Source organism: Electrona antarctica, assembly GCF_951216825.1.
Source record: "Electrona antarctica genome assembly, chromosome: 9".
Classification (NCBI taxonomy): Eukaryota; Metazoa; Chordata; class Actinopteri; order Myctophiformes; family Myctophidae; genus Electrona; species Electrona antarctica.
Genome location: NC_136790.1, coordinates 29,062,102 through 29,081,679, shown reverse-complemented (window position 1 = coordinate 29,081,679; position 19,578 = coordinate 29,062,102). Strand labels below are relative to the sequence as shown.

The 19,578-nt window shown below is 46.2% G+C and overlaps 1 protein-coding gene across 3 annotated transcripts in view; it reads left to right on the top strand.

The window, feature by feature from the left end:
* The window catches only part of arhgap46a (Rho GTPase activating protein 46a), a 40,480-nt gene that overhangs the window by 9,918 nt on the left and 10,984 nt on the right, over nucleotides 1–19,578 (top strand). For 2 of the 3 annotated variants that reach the window (XM_079510945.1, XM_079510944.1), the window contains exons 2-3: nucleotides 3,136–3,648; nucleotides 15,668–17,126. In XM_079510945.1, coding sequence (XP_079367071.1) covers nucleotides 3,136–3,648; nucleotides 15,668–17,126 — 1,972 coding nt within the window. Of the gene's footprint in view, nucleotides 1–3,135; nucleotides 3,649–14,268; nucleotides 14,418–15,667; nucleotides 17,127–19,578 lie in introns of those variants that run through there. The other variant, XM_079510946.1, reaches the window with a different exon arrangement.

Genomic DNA, 19,578 nt, shown 5'->3' with positions numbered 1-19,578 from the left:
AGTAGCAACAACTGTACACTGTGTGTGCAGTGTACGGTTGCTGTGAATAATCCGAGGTGTAATGCTGTCTTATACAATATTGTAATGGTAAACACATGACTTGAAAGGAATCCAGCATGCAGAGATCTGTTTTTCTGGGTGTGTGTGTGTGTGTGTGTGTGAACTGTGAATGCCTCTTTAGAATGCCGGGGGGGAACAATGGAATAAAAGCTTGTGTGTGTATTTGTGTGGGTATATTGACCACTTAGGCAAGTTAGGCCTCTGCATTTAAAGGCCCATTATTTCAAGGCCTTCTTGCCAATTAGGCGAAACCGCTCTGGGGCTCCTTTTCAAACTTCAACTTCCTGTTGATTAGACTATTTGACAATACAGATCTGCGGATCTAGTCCTAATAAATAATTGCAAAAGCACTGGCATCATAGCAACAACTGCTGCTCTGAGTCCTAGAGCTCTCTGCTGTCTGGGTACGACTGCTGCTGACCATATACCAACCTTGAAACGTACCTTAGTTATGGCACCAAAAATGGTGGTCCCTTATTGGCTGTTGAGGACACCGACATACATACGTACGTACGTACGTACGTACGTACGTACGTAATAGGAAGTTGACTTTTTTTTGGAGAGGCGCTAGAAATTGCGATTGGCCTGGAAGAATAGCCACGCTTTTGCAAGTGCTAATGGGGATCCATAATAAAGTAAAGTAAAGATCATGTATGATTAAGAAAGATGATAAGAGCGCCCCTCACTTTCCTTATTAAGAAAACAAACCATTCAGGGTTTGGTGATGTTCTATAGTCATCAGCTAGAATCAGCTTGGTTTGTTTATGGGCTGAAAGAGCTCCTCCTGAGCCTCTTGTCCAACCTTTGGAGTTACATCATGGCAAGGTAACTACACAACCCAAACCTCTACCAACGTGTTCTTGCCCTTTAAAGGAGAGCCAATGAGGAGAAAGTCATGAAAAAAAAGAGAAAATAGTCACATTCTTGAAGAATGTGACATTAAAACCACAGAGTCATGTGGACCGGCTCCTAAGGACCGTGGCAGAGCTCTATCCGTGTCTGTGTAAGACTGGTGTGAGTGACAGGGCCAGATGGCCACCCAGCATTGGCCCACTGACACATAGGGGGTGTGTGACTCAGTGGGCTCCAGTTTCCCCTCCTTTCCGTGTGCTTTGGGGTGCAGTATTTACCTGGCTGTTGAAGGATAAAGGGGAGAGTCTGGAGCTAATGCTGGCTGCAGAGATGACGCTTTGTCATTTTCCATCCTCATAGCCTTGCCCAGTAAAGTGCCACTCAAAGTAGAGATTACAGATGACAGATTGTTCCAAGCAGGTTTTGTACTCAAAACACAAACATGCTAACCCTGGCAGACCCAGCTGGCACTATGTTGCAATGCTGGTTCTATTCCTGGGTCTGGAGGGCAAGGCGCAAGGTTGACTTGGCAAGCACACAAGACATGATTGTGGGTATTTGGTGAACTATGTGTGGGTACAGTTCTGAGTTGCCCATGCTGGGCATTGCGCCCTCTCATCACCACGGGTTGCTTGGACAGTGCGCTTGTGTCCCATACTTTGCTTGGACAGTGGGCTTGTGTCCCATACTGGTGGGAGAGAGGAAGCAAAGAGCTTCTCTATGATGAGTACGCTGGGAAAATAACCAGATTCCAAGGCATAATACTGTAACGCTAGTAATCTCTGCCTTTAACCTTGTTCTTTCAAAGACACTATAGGCCAGAGTTGGATGGATGACAGGCAGCAAAGATGAAAAGTCCTAACAACGCCAGACCCACAAGTGGTCATTACAGGCAGAGAGAAAGGGAATGTTGTGATATATTGGATACTTAAAGTCCACACTGAACATTTGTACTCTGCCTCTATCTCTGTGTCCTGTTTGCTGTCCTCCCTCTATGCCTGCTGTAACTTACATGGTGCTTAGCACAGCAAAAGGCCTCTCTCCGACTGTTCTAAATTGTTCTCCCACATGCATTGGCTGGCACAGTTAGGAGTTAGGACACTGCATTAGGTAACTAGATCAAGGAGACATAATGGAGCCCTCTAAAAGGATCGCATGACCTGGATATACAGCAACATCTCCAACAACAGCACAAGCTGCTTTGTCACACTTTTACTTTGACTCTTATATAATATTGGTACAGCACAAGGCCCAGGATTTGGGACGGTATCATTCATTTGCAATCTATTAATTTAACCATTTAAAGATAGATTTGGTAAACTGGACCTGAGTTGGTTCTGTAGGCTACTGGGTCCGTTTCTTTCCCGTCTACACCAAATCTCTTTGCCAAAAACAAGGCGTCGCAAAGGAGTAGGCCTACTTCAAACAAGACATGACATATTTAATCAATTACACCTTCAATTGATTTTGAATTGTTCATTCCCGAGCCAATAATTTGATGACCGGGTCATCAATCGTCAATAAGGGGACTCCTACTGGAGACTCCGCCGGTCATCAAATTATTGGCTTAGGAAAGAAAAAGAAATCGGTGGTTTCAAGGTTTCATGGGGTGTGTAATTGATAGAAAATAAGTATTTTTTGGGGTGAACTATTCCATAATTTCAGTTAATGGTCTTTGTGCCTCAGACTCTTTCATATAAGACCTGTTTATCGGTTGAATCATCATTTAGCTGGGGACCACCTGGAACACCCTCAAGGACCACTGGAGGTCCCCGGACCACTGGTTGAGAACCACTGATTTAGTGGAACCACGAACGGATGGCTTCTCTTCAGGCCCCTCTGATCTGGGCCCCTGCTCTGGCACTGCTCTTGGTTTCTTGCTGAGTGTGTCCACCTGTCTCCTTTGGTCAGAGAGCACTCGCATAGCGCTGCTCCTGCTGCTCTGCTGTCAGCCAAGGGGGTGACGTCATCACGGCTGACATGCACACAATACACGTAGAGGGACACACAAACATTTTTACACTCTGTCCATATGGACAGAGCTAGGCATTTGCATGCTTCTCAGTCTGCTGAACAGCGTGAGCTGTTTACAGCTTGTCTTCCTGATGACCAGTTGAGCATATATACCGCTACCCTGTTGTGAATGTTTTTGTCAGTGTCTTTGTCTAATTTCCTTTGGCTAGTCTGTCCTAACAACAAAATCGTTTCTTTCTTCTCATTCAGCTCTGATTGGGTGGAGATCCTGGAGCCCCGCTCTCGGGAACGCATGTACGTGAACCTGGCCACCGGCGAGTGCGGCTGGGAACCCCCGCTGGGTGCCCCTGTCCGCCAGGCCGACGGCAACCAGTGGTGGGAGCTCTTTGACCCCCACAGTGGCCGCTTCTACTACTACAACTCATCCGGCCGCCGGACCGTTTGGCACCGGCCCCAGGGTGGAGATATAGTGCCCCTGTCCCAACTACAGGCCATGAAACGCTGTACCGAAGCCAAGCAGGCTGCGGGGGACTCCGACAGGCAGCACCACAGCACCACAGGGAGCATAGGCAGCGTGGGAAGCCAGGGGCGGCAAACCCCGCTGGCCGAACCAGAGCGAGAGGCGACCAGTTCCAGAGACCAGGAGACCAGCGAGAAAGAGACTGGTGACACTGAGCTGGAGCTGGCTGTGGCAGACAGCAGGTCGCAGGGAGATGGCAGCAGCTCTGAGCGCAGCATAGAGAGCAGCAAAGACTCACAGAGGTACGTCTGAGACCCTAGATGTTACAAACAGACCATGGTTTCGTCTACTGTGCAGGGCAGCAGTGGGTTCCCAGTTCGATCCAGGGCTCCCCCAGAGTTAGTGTTGAAATGTCCTTGAGCAACCCCTAATCTTTTATTTATTTTTAATAATTTTTATCCCATGATTTTGCAACCAATTTTCAGTGTCAATTATCTAATGTAATCCTGGGCGCTACACTTCCTCTGCCAACCTGGGGGGCAGCAAACTGACCTCATGCTTCCTTCTATGCATGAGGAGTCCAAGCTGCTTCTTTTCACCTAAAAGGGGGAGTTTCCCCGGCCAGACGTAGCGCGTGGAAGGAACACGTTATTCCGACCAGTTCCTTTCCCCTCCATCAGGCGCCCTAATTGCCCTAATTGCTCCCGATGAGCAGGCTGGTGCCTTGCACGGTTTCCTCCACATATATATATATATATATATATATATATATATACACATATATGCACTTATTATATATATAATAAGTGCCTTGGATAAAATGTTCTATGCACCATTTACCATTTATTTTACCATGTGAATAGCTGAAAAGGGGAATTGAGCTTAATTATTAAGGGATCTTATTATGGGGAAATAAGGGGCTGGAAGGTGATAGCCATCACATGCATGTGGCAGTGCACAGTGACTTGTAATGACTTTCAAATGCTTGGGCTATGAGAACTTGCTGGATTAGCTTTTACTTTTGATCAGTCAGGCTGATCTCCAGATCATTATTTTCATTCTCGCTTATCTGAGCGATCCATATGCCCTGCATTTCCATAGCATGGTCTGTGAACCGTGCTCGCCAATTTCAGAAAATCGCTACCAAATGGGAAGGCGTGCTTGCAGTCATATTGTAGGGCATAACATTTCCCCTCTTACATGTGTGCATGGTGGAGTGGAGCCCCTAACACAGTAAGTCATTCAAGAGACCCCATCATGTGCTCAGCGCTGTGGCCTAGTCTTAACCACCATATCTCCCTCCCAGTCAGATTCCAGGCATGCCACTTCTATTTCCCCTGGCCCAGGGCCATCAGAGCTGTCTTTAGTGTCCATATTCTCGTCTTCATGCTGCTCTGGAACTTATACACTCATTTCATTTTCCTAAAACAACCCTAGACCGCGCTGGCCATTAGAGACTACTACACCTCTAATCAATGACTAACTTAAACCACCATGGACCTGGAACACGGCTGCATGACCTCTCAACTCAGGGTTTTGAAAGAACTGCATCATTTTGTGTACATAAGCAGAACACATGAGAGACATGTGAGCGAGTGTCGCTGTCTGTGTTTAATAACATGCAGAACTGCCAGCCGTCTTCTACAGTTCCCCTTGGTTCCTTGAATCCTTGCTGATCAGACTTTTTTCCAAGTCTCACCTTTGACCCTGCCCCTAACCTCCTGGGATTACATGAAGGTAAATGGGAAAATTAATTGTTCAGCCCAGGCTGTTCAAGACCACTTCAGGAGACTCTGTGCTTTAACCCCCAGGGTGTGGGAGTTTTAAACTCTGTTTCTGTTCATCCCCAGTGACTCAACCTTTCCAAAAGCGTCTCCTTCTCTCTTCTCCCCAAAACACAATGGCCTGCTGTGTTCCTGAGATCAGGGCTTGAGGAGGATTGAGCGCCCAAGTAGCTTGATACCTCACTCAGCCATATGGCCATGCACATTTTCACTGGCCATCCTCTTTAGCAAGTAATTAGAAACCATCACGCAAGGCGGAGAGAAGCTGGAATGTGACAGCTCCAAATGGATGAAAACAAACTCAGTGGTCTCATGTTTGGGGTCAGGGAGGAACGGCGAGGAGATATGCTCTTCATTAGTTAGCCAACATGCTAATTGATAATGACAAGAGTCAGTGGCTATGAGAATAAGGGTGAACGATGGTGGGAGCTGGTTAGGAAGGGTACCAAAACGTTCCGACATCGTCTAGTTGAACTAACTGTTGGCAGTCTTCCAAAAGGCTATTGTCCTGTTTGATTTACTGGAGTGCTACTTTTTTCAGTCACATACATTTCTCTATTTTAAGTGATAACCTTTTCATTTTTTTTATTTTTTATGTCTACGTTATTTTAAACAATTCCTAGCAAGATAATTTATTCCCATTCTTTCCTTACATTTTACCTTATGAATTGTAACAGAAATGCCTGGGAACATTTAGTTTGTGAATTTATTTCAAAAACCCACAAAAAAACCAATAGGGCTCTTTCTTTGTGTAATTGAGACAGTCCCGTTTGTTCCATTGCTAGTTCCCTTTTGTTTTCACTCTATAAATAAAGGAGGAGTGGTCATCATAATAGGTGGACATGTTTCTAAAGTTTCCAACAACAGACCATCTGTGTTATCTTATGCACTGGTTGGATGAGTCATCTTCCCTTCTCGCTCTTTGTATCCGCAAAGGTTCATATCTGTCTTAACGTGTGTAAAAGCAGGGAGTGTACTCTGTACTGTATAGGTGTGTGCGTGTGAGTGTGTGTGCGTGCGTGCGTGTGTGTGTGTGTGTGTGTGATGTGTGTGCGTGCGCGTGTGATGTGTGTGTGGATGGGTGTGCGTGTGCGTGTGTGTGTGCGTGTGATGTGCGTGCGTGCGTGCGTGCGTGCGTGCGTGCGTGTGCGTGCGTGCGTGTGTGCGTGCGTGTCCAAAGCTGTTACTCATTGGGCAAGTCTTATCACATGTCCTGGGGATTTCTGGGGATTTTGAGCCTGTGGAGCTCATCAGGAAAATACCTTGTTCTCCAGAGGTAAACAACTGTGTCACATGTGGCTGTGGGTAGAGGGAACAGAGGCGCACTGATCTGTTTACATGATGTGTCGCTGAAAGGTGGAACTGATCATCAAGTTAGTAACATCTGTACTGTATTTCACCTTTGTACGTGTGTGCGTGTACACGTGCGTGTGTGGCATTAATACTAAGGGTCATCTTCCATGAAACATCTGCATGATGTTTCACCATAGATAACCTGTGGCATATGTGTGAGTGTGAACCACATGCATGTGTGCCCTTGCCCACTGTGTGTGGGCTGCCTTCCAAATTACTTTGAAATTAGAGCAGATAGTTTGCGTTTGAGTGGATGTTTACTGCCTGCGGAGAGCTCATGACAGTGCAGTGTACGGCAACCCAGAAGTCACCCCGACAGAGTGGTTCACTTGAGGGTCACAGCACTCTATTGTCCTGTGGGTTGGTCTAAGGGTCATAATGGACCACTAGAAGGAAGAAAAGCCCCTTAGTTAAGCCCATTTGTCCCCAGGGTCAACTGGGAGCTTTCTCTAGCAGGAAGTCTAGTTATGCTGCCATATAGTGAACACCAAATGACTAGTATGTGCCCTCTTATTTAAGCCTGTAATGATACAGCGCTGCTCTGAAGACTGACTGCATTCAGTCTTAAGGCAGTCAGACATCAAACACTTAGAACTCGTTGTTCCGGATCGTTAGCTAGCTTTAACATGTACAGACTCCAATTGAGAGATTGTTATTTAACCTTTTGCAGACGCTGATATTTCATTGCTTAACGTAAAACTTCCCACTTTGATGTTTGATTACTTATTCGTGAGGTGATTTGAATGGAAAGTAAAGACCTTTTGAAGATGTGTTTTGAGTTACAAAGGGGCTAGCTAAAGAAAAGGGGTGCCCCCTGAGGGGGACATTGTCTCGGGGACACTTCAATATAGACTGGCCGAGTCGGGGGCTCTCTACCAATAACCATTCAGTTATGGCCGCCCAAATGAGCATATCTATCCCTATCGTTTTTGTACATACAAGGACATAAGTAGAATCATCGTTCATAATTCTTAATTCACTCTGAGGTGTCACTTTCACCTTAGGATTTCTCTTCAACAAAGTATTTATTTATGGATGGATTTATTTGTTATTTAGTCTGGAGAGTTCAAAGAAGTCCATCACCCCCAAATAATAACAAAAACGTGTTGAGGTTTCCTCGATGTCTGTCTGTGAGTCATCCCGGAGAAATGGTCACTGAATTGATTTAGGAAATGATGAAGAGTCTCATACGGGTAAACAGAGATTTTCAATGAAGTCACACAAGGACATGTTTATAGGGCGAACACAAGCCTCTCACACTTTCATCTTCCACCACTCTCAGGACCCAGCAGCTACATTTTATATGCACTGGAAATACTATGGCTTGTTTTATCTCAGTGCTCCAAGCATGGTAAGCTCATTTCTCGTCTCTCCAGATGGTGTTTTAAGTCTGCCCTTAATGATATAGGCGGGGGTGTTTTTTTCCCATAACAATGAAAAAGTTACTCTTTTAAACTTGGGTTGTAGTTTCATTACCTCATTTCTTTGGTCCAGTGAGTGACATCGTCCCCATTTCTTATAGTCAACTTTTCACTTTCTCTGTTGTAAATGTTTATAGCACTGTATAGACATTGATTACACAGAGCTATACGGTTTGTGTTTCTTAACTAGAGGAGTGCATTCCAAAACCTCCTCTCTTTTAGTTTTATTTTGATAGTTTGGCTTTCTCTCTCTTTAACAAGAAATTGCAGTAGCTTTCCTTAACCACTTGAACCCTAGTGTGAAAATAGCTTGTAGACTAGGGACAAAATGAGGGGGTCTAGTATAGAGTATATAAACCCCTGGGGGGTCTATATACCCTGAGGGACCCTGGTCTATAGTCTCTATGCTATACAAATTGTTCTATTTGTACATTCTTATGGGGGTCCTTGAAATTACAGTTTGAGAACCACTGTACTACAGTAACTGGAACAGAGTATGTACAAATGTACACTCTCAGAGTTATGGGCGTCCTTGGAATTAAAAAGTTTGAGAACCACTGTACTACAATAAATGGAACAGAGTCTTCATTATTAGTATGATCTGTGAAGGACGTAAGGAAGAGACCCAATTTCAGACCCAATTTCTTTCCAATATGGTTGCTGTGCAAAGAGCCTATTGAAACTCATAATCTTGCAGCGTGCCACTTAGCAGCTATAATTCTTTCTTTCTTTTGAGGATGGATCATGGTTTCTGAGGAAGAACTTTCTAACATGATTTGCTTTCATACACACAAGACAGACAGATGCAGACATACAGGTTCATATTTCAGAGGTGTGTCTCTTTCCCTCACTTTCACTCTGGCTCCCTCAGTAACGACAACCAGGGCTGCCTGTGGTCCCCTTCTGGCCCGGGCCCAGTGCTCCAAGCAGGGTGGGTCCGCGGGTGCCACAGATATGTACAGCTGGTAGACATCTTGGCTCAGCGGAGGGAGGTACGATGGTTCAGCTGTTCACGACAGCTGGCTCTCTCAACCTTGGAGGTGTCTTTAAGTTACAGGCATTATAGGAGCCTATCGGTGTCGTTGAAACCTCATCCTTTCAAGTTGCACCTTGGTGGGGCTTTTCTTTGCACGGCGGTTTGTTCAGCAAGATAAATTTAATTTTGAACACTGCTGACGTGGCTAGTAAGGCATAGTAATGTCTATAGAAAATTCTCCTTTGTCTTCTTGGCTTCCTTCCTTCTACGCACATCTCACTCATCACATTGGTCCTCACTCGGTGGTGATTGTGAAGCCAGAGCCCAGCCTGTACGTGTGACCTCATTTCCTCTTCCCGTCCTGCACATGATGATGATATTAATAACCCCCTGTTTTTCAGAGCAAGTTATTCCCAGAGGGAGGAGGCAGTATATTTAAGAACCTCCAAATCCATATTATATCTGTCCAAATGACTCAGCTGATGACTTTTCCAACAATTCCAGGAAGGAAGGAAACGCTGAAAAATCCTGAGTATTAATTGAAGTTAAATTAACACACAGGATTTTGTTGTGACGGAAAATGACACCACATCTGCTACTAGCATAGCCCCCATAGTTGCATATATTTAGTTGGTTATTGAGACGGTCTGACCACAGGGATATGCAGAGCGGTGTATGAGGTATCCGGGTCGTTGGTCATGGGCGTGAGACACCCAAGCTGCTGAGACTAATAGAAATTTGCTGACCGTTAAGTTGATTTGCTGCCTCATGGGCCAATCGAATTACCCAGTTTGGCTCCAAAGGACACTAACTTCATTTTATCTTCCATTTCCCTTTGGTCCTGAAAGTCTCAGTAGCTATCTCCCTAGGTCCTTTAGGAATGTGTGTGTGTGTGTGTGTGTGTGTGTGTGTGTGTGTGTGTGTGTGTGTGTGTGTGTGTGTGTGTGTGTGTGTGTGTGTGTGTGTGTGTGTGTGTGTGTGTGTGTGTGTGTGTGTGTGTGTGTGTGTGTGTGTGTGTGTGTGTGTGTGTGTGTGTGTGTGTGTGTGTGTGTGTGTGTGTGTGTGTGTGTGTGTGTGTGTGTGTGCATATGCGCATATACATGCACACAAGGTTGCTCTGTGAATGAGAGTCCCGGGATTGTTTCAGGGAGCTAACAAAAGGGGAGAGAGAGGCTATGGGTCGGTGTGTGTGTGCGTGTGGACTTGGGTGAATAGCTGATCTGGAGATGATCACTTTGTAAACAAGGGAGAAACCCTGAAAAATGTAGGGTTGCTTGTCTGTCTTTAGTTCATGGTAATGAAGTCTTTTCATATCCCCTGTGAGAAAATGACAGCGTATTATCCCTCCTTCTGCAAACAGAAGATAAATGCCTGACAGGTAGGCATGCTAGCACAGCATCAAGCAACCAACACACCCTTGTTAAACAACTTTCTTCATGTATTGAAGCAGAGCAAACATGGTGGTGTGTCAGCACTACCGTGTGTTACATAAGAGACCACCTCTTTGCCTGAGTGCCTCTGATTTGATTGTTTAGGATGATTCCTCTCTCTCTCTCTCCTTCCCTCTGTTTTTATGCTCCCCTCACTCCCCCGACCCTCAACCCCATGGCTGCTGTTTAGAGAGCCGTCTCCGTGACGATGGCACAGCAATGCATTGTGTGAGGCTCCACACACACACACACACACACACACACACACACGCCCTAGAGGCCTCTGAACGAGCCCTGAGGAATGCCATCCTTCCCGCTCATTCCCTCTCCGCACTCTCCCACGACTAATACCCCCCCCCCCCCCCCTTCTCATTTACACACATTCTCATCCTCTCTCTGTCTCACTAGCTCTGTTCTCTCTTTCTCTCATTTTCTCACACTTGTGCTGTCTTTGTCTCTCTATGTCGCTCTCTCTCTCTCTTTTGGTTGGGGTTTGTATTTTCATACTTTTGTTTGGTTGACCCGGGGTTCAGTAATATGTGAGCGTTGTTCTAGCAGTGTAATGGGATTAGGAGCTTTTCAGTGTGAGACCCAAGACAGTGTACAGCTTTTACTGTTGGAGTTGGCCACCGTCCCCCATGTGATCGTGATAATAATCTCATCGCGTCTGCTCGCTCGCTGCTGACACACACCATAATGTGTCGATGCCGGAGGGGCGGAACAACACACTAGTCCTGTCCCAGCCTGGCTGGGACAATGACAAACAACAGAGACAAAGCCCAATGAAATCCCTATCTCTCAATGCTTGGAGCTGGACTCAGCAGAGTGCTTCTCACTCTCAGGCCCCTGAATGAGTTGCATTTCAGCCCGATCCACAGGATAGGGTTTCCTTTGTTTGTTTTTGGCCATAATAACGGCCCTGATGTCATTTAGCATAAATATGAAGAGGACATATAGTAATGATTCTCCGACTTTTTCATTTCAAGGACCCCCCATTTCCTATGCGTTAACGGTTAGGGCCACAGACCCTTATAAGTCTCAGTGTAGCCATTACCATTTATTTAGCTGGCGACACCCTAGAATCCCTCAAGGACCCCGGGGGGTCCCCAGACCCCACTTTGAGAACCACCGACATACATATAGATCACATGACCAGTTTATACTTTATATATGTATTAGCGCCTCATTTATTCTGTTGTGTTTTGATTTATTAGTCAGAAATGTAAATAACACGAAGTACAGTCGGACATTAAGGCTAAAAGGATAACACAAAAAAGTCCTGGGGACTTGTTTCCGTTGAGGTCCTGTTAAGGAGTCCAAACCAAATGGACACTCTTGGAGTTACAGACAAGCATTTTGTTCACACAGTAGGTGGAAACCAGACTATTGATGATATGCACACGGCTGCCATCTTGCCAACAAGGTGCTACCTAGGTGCAACTTCCCATAGACAGCCCATTCATCTAAACAGAAAAGTCCTATTTAATTGTATTAAATAATGTCAAACTCACCAACATTGCAGCTGTACGAAAAGCTTGAATTATCGTCTTACTATCGGCAAAGTGTTTGTTTCATAAAAATCCACCGTAGACATGTTATGAGCTACTTCCTTGCAGATGATTATTTTTCTAAGTGTCAGAGTTTGGAAGCACTCGTTATCAGTAAAGCAACCTCCTGCTGCCTCCTGCATTATGTGCAAATTCTAAACAGGTGGTACACATGGGCTGTTGAGTGATAGTCAACAAGCACTTCCAAACTCCAGCACTTAGAAAAAAATCATCTGCAAGGAATTTCTTGACAGGGAGTAGCTCATAACATGTCTACAGTGGATTTTTATTAAACAAACACATTGCAGATAGATAGAGGATAATTCAAGCTTTTCGTACATCTGTGAGTTTGATGTTATTTAATACAATTAGATAGGACTGTTCTCAGTGTTCTGTTTGGATGAATGGGCTGTCTATGGGAAGTTTTTTATTTTATTTATACGTTTATTTAACAGGGACAATACAAAAAACAAGTTGTATCAAATTGTAAAAACATGAAACCGTTGCATTGTATATGGGTTTGTAGCCAAGGCTAATTTGCAACCCCAGTCCCTGGTTAGGCCTTTCTTTCTATACAAATATGATCTACCTAAAACAATCCTTTTCTAAAAAATGACATACAAATACGTCTAATCATCTAATCTACAAAAGCAATAACATATTTGTTGCACCTAGGTAGCACCTTGCTGGCAAGATGGCAGCCGTGTGCATGTCATAGTTGGCTGTAGCCCCACAAATCACTGCTAGTAGTCAAACCAAGACACACAATAATGATTATGAATTATTTGTTTATTTCCCATCTATATCAGTTATAGACTCTATATTGTCTGTTTGGCAACAAAAAAAAGGGAAAAAAAGAGGTGCATATTGTAAACTGAAATGTAAAGCATGTTTTTCATGACTGTATGGCACTCAAAAGAAAAAAAGACACAATAACTGTGAAAGCACAAACTACATACAGTAGTGAATACTGTCCTGAATAGACAAAATGTAGACGTGCTGTTTTCACCGTTTCACATATCAAGAGATTAGCGTCCCAAGAAAGTAGAATTTTCTCATCTATGAAGCCAATATTTTTACGAGGCTTGACATTATAAACTTGATATAAGCTCTATAAGCATGGATTAGTCCTTGCTTCCGGCCACCATGCAGTACGTGAACATTACATTTGGCATTTCCTGTTTGTGCTGTATAGGGAAGCCATCTCTCCACCCCCTGCACATGGGCCTCTTTGGACAGGAAGTAGTGGTCAGTACTCGTTCAAGGTCACTCCTTGTTAACGTAGTAGACCACTCACGCTCAACGTTCTCAAATGTTGGTGTTTTTTTTTTGGTTTTTTTTGTCTGGCTGTTGAATTAATTCAGATTTTAATGAGCGGGAAGGCTTTTATTTGCTCGCATAATGGAAACGGTATGTGACTGTTGCGGTTTGCGTTGTGTGGTCCTCGCCTGTGTTCCTCTGCTGCTTAATTATCAGAGAAGCCTTGATGTTGGGTTGCAAACTGTTTCCTGCCGTAACAGTCCAGTGCTAAACAGTGTGCTGCAGTGAGCCTAGAATTGTTTTGTGGTGTTTGTCTGCAGTTGGTGTCGAGGTGCCATCACCCCCCCCCCCCCCCCCGCCTGCCCCCGACAAGATGTAAGTGAGAAAACTCTCAGCATTTCAAAGAGTACAAAGAGTGGTCACTCGTTCACAGCTGCCCTCTGTCAATCCACACACACACACACACACACACACACACACACACACACACACACACACACACACAGACACACGCGTGCACGCACACACACACACACACGCGCACGCACACACACGCACACACACACAGTCCCACCTACCCATACAGTCACCAGCACTTAGTAAACAATAGCAGTGAATCCAGCTCCTCTTCTTCACACGCATGTATTGTGTGTGTGCGAGTGCGTGCCGCACAGCGAACTGGTTCGGTTAGGGTATTTTGTCACTGCGTCTGAGGAAAAGGCGACGATGTTGGAGCATTCCCAGCGTTGACGACGGTTGAAGCAGTCTGTCTTGGTCCTGTGCCAGGTGGCTGAGGCCCAGCTGTTTATAGGCCGTGCCTGGAATGGATGCCATATCTGTAGGGCCGTTTGAAGACAAGAGTGGCTGTTTACATTCAAACCACCGAGGTGGCGTGACTCACTTATAAAGGAGAAGGGGGGGGGGGGGGGGGGGGGGTAGTGTAAAGGAAAGAGAGAATGTTACGCAGTAGCTTTGGGGAGTAAAAGGAAGTTTGCGTCGGTTGTTGGGACCTCTGGGGAATTATTGCAGTATTGTTCCAGAGAGATGCAGGGACATTCGCAGGGGAGGGGGGGTGGGGGGGGCACTCCGCCTCCGCCTCCTTTTCCTGCCCTACAGTCCACTTTTCCACGAAGTTATGGAGCTTACAGGGAAAGGAAGCCTTTGAACGGTTTAGTTTGAGCCTCTGCATAGTAGAGCTGTGTTTATGTTTTGGATGTACCGAGGACAGAAGGTGATCAGCTTTGATCTGGTTTAATTACCCAGCTGACAGTTAAGGAAAGGAAAGGTGTAGAAGAGGAAGGTAAGTCTCCGGGCCTTGGCTCCGCACTTGTGTTTCTGCACTCATAAAGTATGTTTTAACCTTTGATCATTAGAGAGAAGATAGATCCGCTTGACCTTGAGTACACCACGTATGTCAGTCATAGTCAGTTGTAGCTGTGTGTGTGTGCGCGTGTGTGTGTGCGTGCGTGTGTGTGAATGCCTGCTTTCAACCATACGGCTCAGTTCCAGAGGACAAGTGTTTGATCAATGGAGGAAACCGGCAAGTCTTGATTTCAGGGTATGATTATGATGCTGGAGTGTGGAGTGGAGTGCAACAGGGCGTAGCGGTGTGACCAGATTAATGACAGATTATTTTCTGATGCTGTCAGGACTAGGATTAGCATTGTGCCAAGCTGGAAGGGGAGAACAGCATTAAGCTCTATGGCTGCCCTTGTGAAGATTGAGACTGTAAAAAACTGTAACTCTTAAATGCTCGAATCAAAATGTGCTGATTCCATCTCCAAATCTTGGTCAAGCGTTTCAGAAAACTTGAGGCAATGTTATTTCTTGGGTCTACACTAGAAGAGGCATATTAAGAATGCTCGCAAACAGCATTATATGGGACACATTCTCCACACCATCCGATCACAGACAGTTGCAGGAATTCTTGATTCGTTTCAGTTCTGTGTGTAGCTCTTATTCACTGAGTGCTTAAGGGAGCTTGGTTAGCACAACACACTGGAGTTATTGTCTCACGGGTTTAACTGCAATGTTATGGCTCTTCTAGACTAAAAATGGAGTGCAGGCTTTTGAAGGTCAACAAAATGTTTAGAGAAGAATTTCTGGATTGTAGCCTCACTATTCTAAAATGGATGGAATATAGGAGTGGCTGAAAACCAGTGTTTGGAATGGGGTGCATACGTTTGTTAGACATACTAACAGTCCGACAGGCATTAGTGCGACAACACCGTTGCTGTCGACATGCACGTCCGGTTACAACTAACCCATGGCCAGGTTAAAACTCCCCCATGGCGGGTTAAAACTAACCCGTAGCTCCCGACATGCATGGCAGGTTACAACTAACCCCTGCCAGGCTTCCTGTGAGGTTAGGTTTAGGGTTGGGTTTTTACATGACTGTAGGACTGTTAGTATGTTGGACCAAACACATGCACCCGTTTGGAATTTAATTATGATAAAAACAAATATTATATGTGTTATGTTTTACCACTATTATAATTATATTGTTTTTATTATACTGATACTCATACATCTTGTTTTTCTCTCCTGCAGAGATTTGGCTCAAAGATGGCAGCCCCCACCAGGCACTAAGGCGGCCATGTTAGTGAAGGTGAACAGCATGAGCCGGAGCCAGCCTATCCCCACCGTGCAACAACATCTTCACCACAGTGCTCACAGCAAATCCCACACCTTCACTCTCCACCCTGCCAGCAACAAGGCCTCTGTGGGACACCTCGGCTCCACCCAGGGATATAAGACTGCCCCGTCTGGCAAATCGGCTGCCGATACACGTCAGGCACACCACCTGAGAAAGGCTAGCAATGGCAGCTTCTGCCTGGTGCCCTCTGAGAGCGGCCACCCGAGCCCAATGCTTCACAGATCCCAGACCAGCACGCCTCGCCCTGTCTCTCCACAGTACGGCTGCACGGGACCACTCTACGATGATCCGGTGACAGAGTGCCCCATATATGATGAGCCCCCAATGGACATGGAGGTCGAGGGGGCTCACTTTCACAACGGGCCCTCTTCGTCACGCCTGACCCCCACCCACAGCCTCCAGAAGCCTCGCCTCCTCCAGCACCCTGGTTCTTCACACTCAGGCTCCAGACACAAGAGGAACCCTTCTGCCTCTGACTACAGCCCAGCAGGTCTGGAGTGTATCAAGCACATGGTCAATGTGGACCCCAAACTGGGGCACCTGTCCGGTTCTCCTGTCCCCACACGCACACGCACACCCTCCCCTACCGTAAGGCAAGACCTTCTCCTGACCCAACATCAGCCACACGTCCAGCCTCAAGCACAGGCCCGGGGCCAGCCAAGGGACAGGGAGCCAGGGACCCCAGGTCCAGGTACGCTAGAGAAGAAGCAGACATGGCGAGCCCTGGAGGCCACCGTGCAACGGGCCATGGAGGCGCGACACAGCAGGCAGAGCAGCCAGGCCTCGCAGGACTTCCCCACCTCCACGCCACAGGCCACAGGCACAGGCACAGGCACAGGCACAGCCACCTACCAGGACTCCGGCTACTCCACAGGTCCCTCGCCAAGTTTGAGAAGGAAGAGCAGGAGGCGTGTGGGCGCTGGAAGTGGAGCTGGTGGTAGGCCAGGGTCCGTGGGTAGCAGCGGGGAGCTGTGTGCTCTTAATGAGCGGCTGATGGCAGAGATGAGGGAGGTTGTGAGTCGCTCCAACACCATGCGGGAGGTGAGGCCCGGGCTGGAGCCGGAAATGAGCGAGAGGGCACTGGTGCCTCGGACGCGCTCCCCCGCCGACTCGCTCAGGTGGTACGGAGCGGGGGGAGGATCGACGGGCAGGTGTTCATCGCGAGAGGACGTCACGGGTGGTGCCAGTGCCCGGTCGCTGAGTAGGACAGGGAACCACTGTAACCCGGCTCTGAGCACCCTGGAGATCCAAGGGAGGCAGAAGAGGACTTATGAAAAGGTGGACACCCTGGAAAAGAGCATCACTAGCCAGGCCAGTCTCTCCTCACCAGAGACCCCAGGACCATCCTCACAGGTGTGTTTTGTGTGTGTGTGTATATAATATAATAACCTAGAGACTATATCACTACTTATCTCTGCCTATATGCACTGTACATTCAGTCCCTTGGGTAATCAATCACACTTCATGCAAGCCTGATTAGTGTTTACATGTTATTAAAGCTGCAATACATATATTATTTAAGTGCATACAATTTTATCTTACCCAATCTGTATGGTAAAGTATGCTAATACAATATAACTACAGGTTCCAGTAGGTGTCCCTACTCTTATATTGAGACCAAGAGGTGTTGCATGTTGTGACCCATGTTTATGCCCTGGTTAGGGCTTAAAAGTTACGGATTGCGGCCTTAATTGATGACAATGACAACAGAGATTGCAATCCGTTTAGATAAATCCAATATTATTTTCCTGCTTGGTTAAGATTTCAATTGAGTCTTTAATATTCTGTGCTGCGTTTATTCAACTACGTTTGCTGGTGCCTGTCCAGGAGCCATTCTGCTTCAGTGTGTCATATGAGGCCAAGTTCTGCTCCACAAAAGCATATTTCTTTACCCCTTGCCTTTTACCCCTTGGCTTTTTGTATTGTTTTCCCCTCCTCTCAGATTCTTAAATGGAAGAATGGTCTGATTAGATTTGAAAAGCACATTGGATCCTAAAAGTAACAGAGTCAATTTGATTTAATATGATATATATATAGTTTTTGACCTGACAGAACAGTCCATATAACATGGACATAGACACGCAGCCATTCAACAGTGAACATCTCGTCATCAGATGTTGTTACGACAGGTGCACATGATTTGAATTAAGGGAAGTATTTGAGTTCTCCAAAGAAGTTATATAAGCAGCACAGCATAATTTGGAACTGAGCACCGCACCGCGATCTGCTACTCCTAATCTCTAAAGCCTCTTCAACAGAATCACACCCATGCCTCCATACATTATGGTCTGGGCTGTCAGAATCAGAAATGAGTTCCATGCCTCCATTCATTATGGTCTGGGCTGTGATTACTGTCAGAAATGAGTTCCAGGACTCCAGTGAAACCATAGAGGGAATGTTTAATTCTGCAGAGCGCTCTGGGATGGAAACAATAAGGGCAACAGATCCTATCTGGCTGTGAGAGAAGGAACAGAAGCCATTCTGTGGGTAACGCCTCTTGCATTCCAATCTCCAACGCACAACTGGTCCAAGATATTAGACAGTGGGCACCGCAGAGTATAATGGCCACAATCCCAGCAGCACCTGTCACCCTCTTACCGTCCTCCATCTGCCCCACGCAGCAGTTTTCCCATACCCACATGCCAGTTCTGTGGCAATGCACCAGGGGCCATGCCTAGGCAGAGAGATTCAGGACATGGCTTCCCCTGTTCAGGAAGGAAGGCTGCTGTGGGCCATATGGCCCATGTTTGGCTGTTGATGGAGAGAAGGGAAGGGAAGTGAGAGTTGGAACTTGGTACCAAGATTTGTTATTGGCACCACTATAGCAATATTAGACACTGGCCAAAGAGCTCTGACTGACCCCTCTAAGCCTGTCCTGGAATGTTCTTCATACCTGCTGTTCTATCGTCATGACACACGCACATATGCTTACACAACAGACACGCACGCACGCGCACACACACACACACACACGCACGCACGCACGCACGCACGCACGCACGCATGCACGCACGCACGCACGCACGCACGCACGCACGCACACACACACACACACACACACAGGCTTTCCGTCTATGACTGTGTGGAATGTTATTCTATACATTTCTTAATGTTTAGCACCTTCATTTCTTCATGAGGCTTAAAATTGAAACACAAAGACTTAATACAAACTAGAAAAAGTGCCCTTCTGGGCACAGGTCTCCACCAGGAGGATAGGACTGTGTGAGATGTTTGGCAAAATGTTTAGGATTAATATAAACATGTTTTTGAGGCATTTTGTTCCAAAAATGTGTTTTGCAAAAATCAACCTGTTGGTGGCGCTATAACAGGCCAATGTGAAAAGGGTGGGATATATTCCTCAGCCTAGTAAGAAAATGTGTGAAAGATTTCACGTAAATTGCATGCTGCGTTCATGATTTGAGGCTTTTGTTCAAAACGGGGCAATCTTGCAAACTGTGAAAGCTAATTATAGCCAATTAGGATGGAATATGAAATATCGGACAGATCCGACTTGAGCACATGACCATAGAGATAGTGTGTAACGATTTGTGAGATTTTTGGCCAGAATCTGGAGGAGTAATATCAAAAAATGTGTTGTACAAAAGTTGGCCTCCTGGTGGCGCTATAAAAGGCAGATGCGGAAAATGCAGGTCAACGGTTTGTCCTTGGCCTCTAGGGAGTGTGCATGCAACGTTTCACGCAGATCGGTGCATTTTTAGGTAAAACATGTGAAAAGCTGCCTCATGGTGGCGCTATAACATGCCGTTCTGGAAAATGTGGGGCAGAGGTTCATCGTTGGCATCCA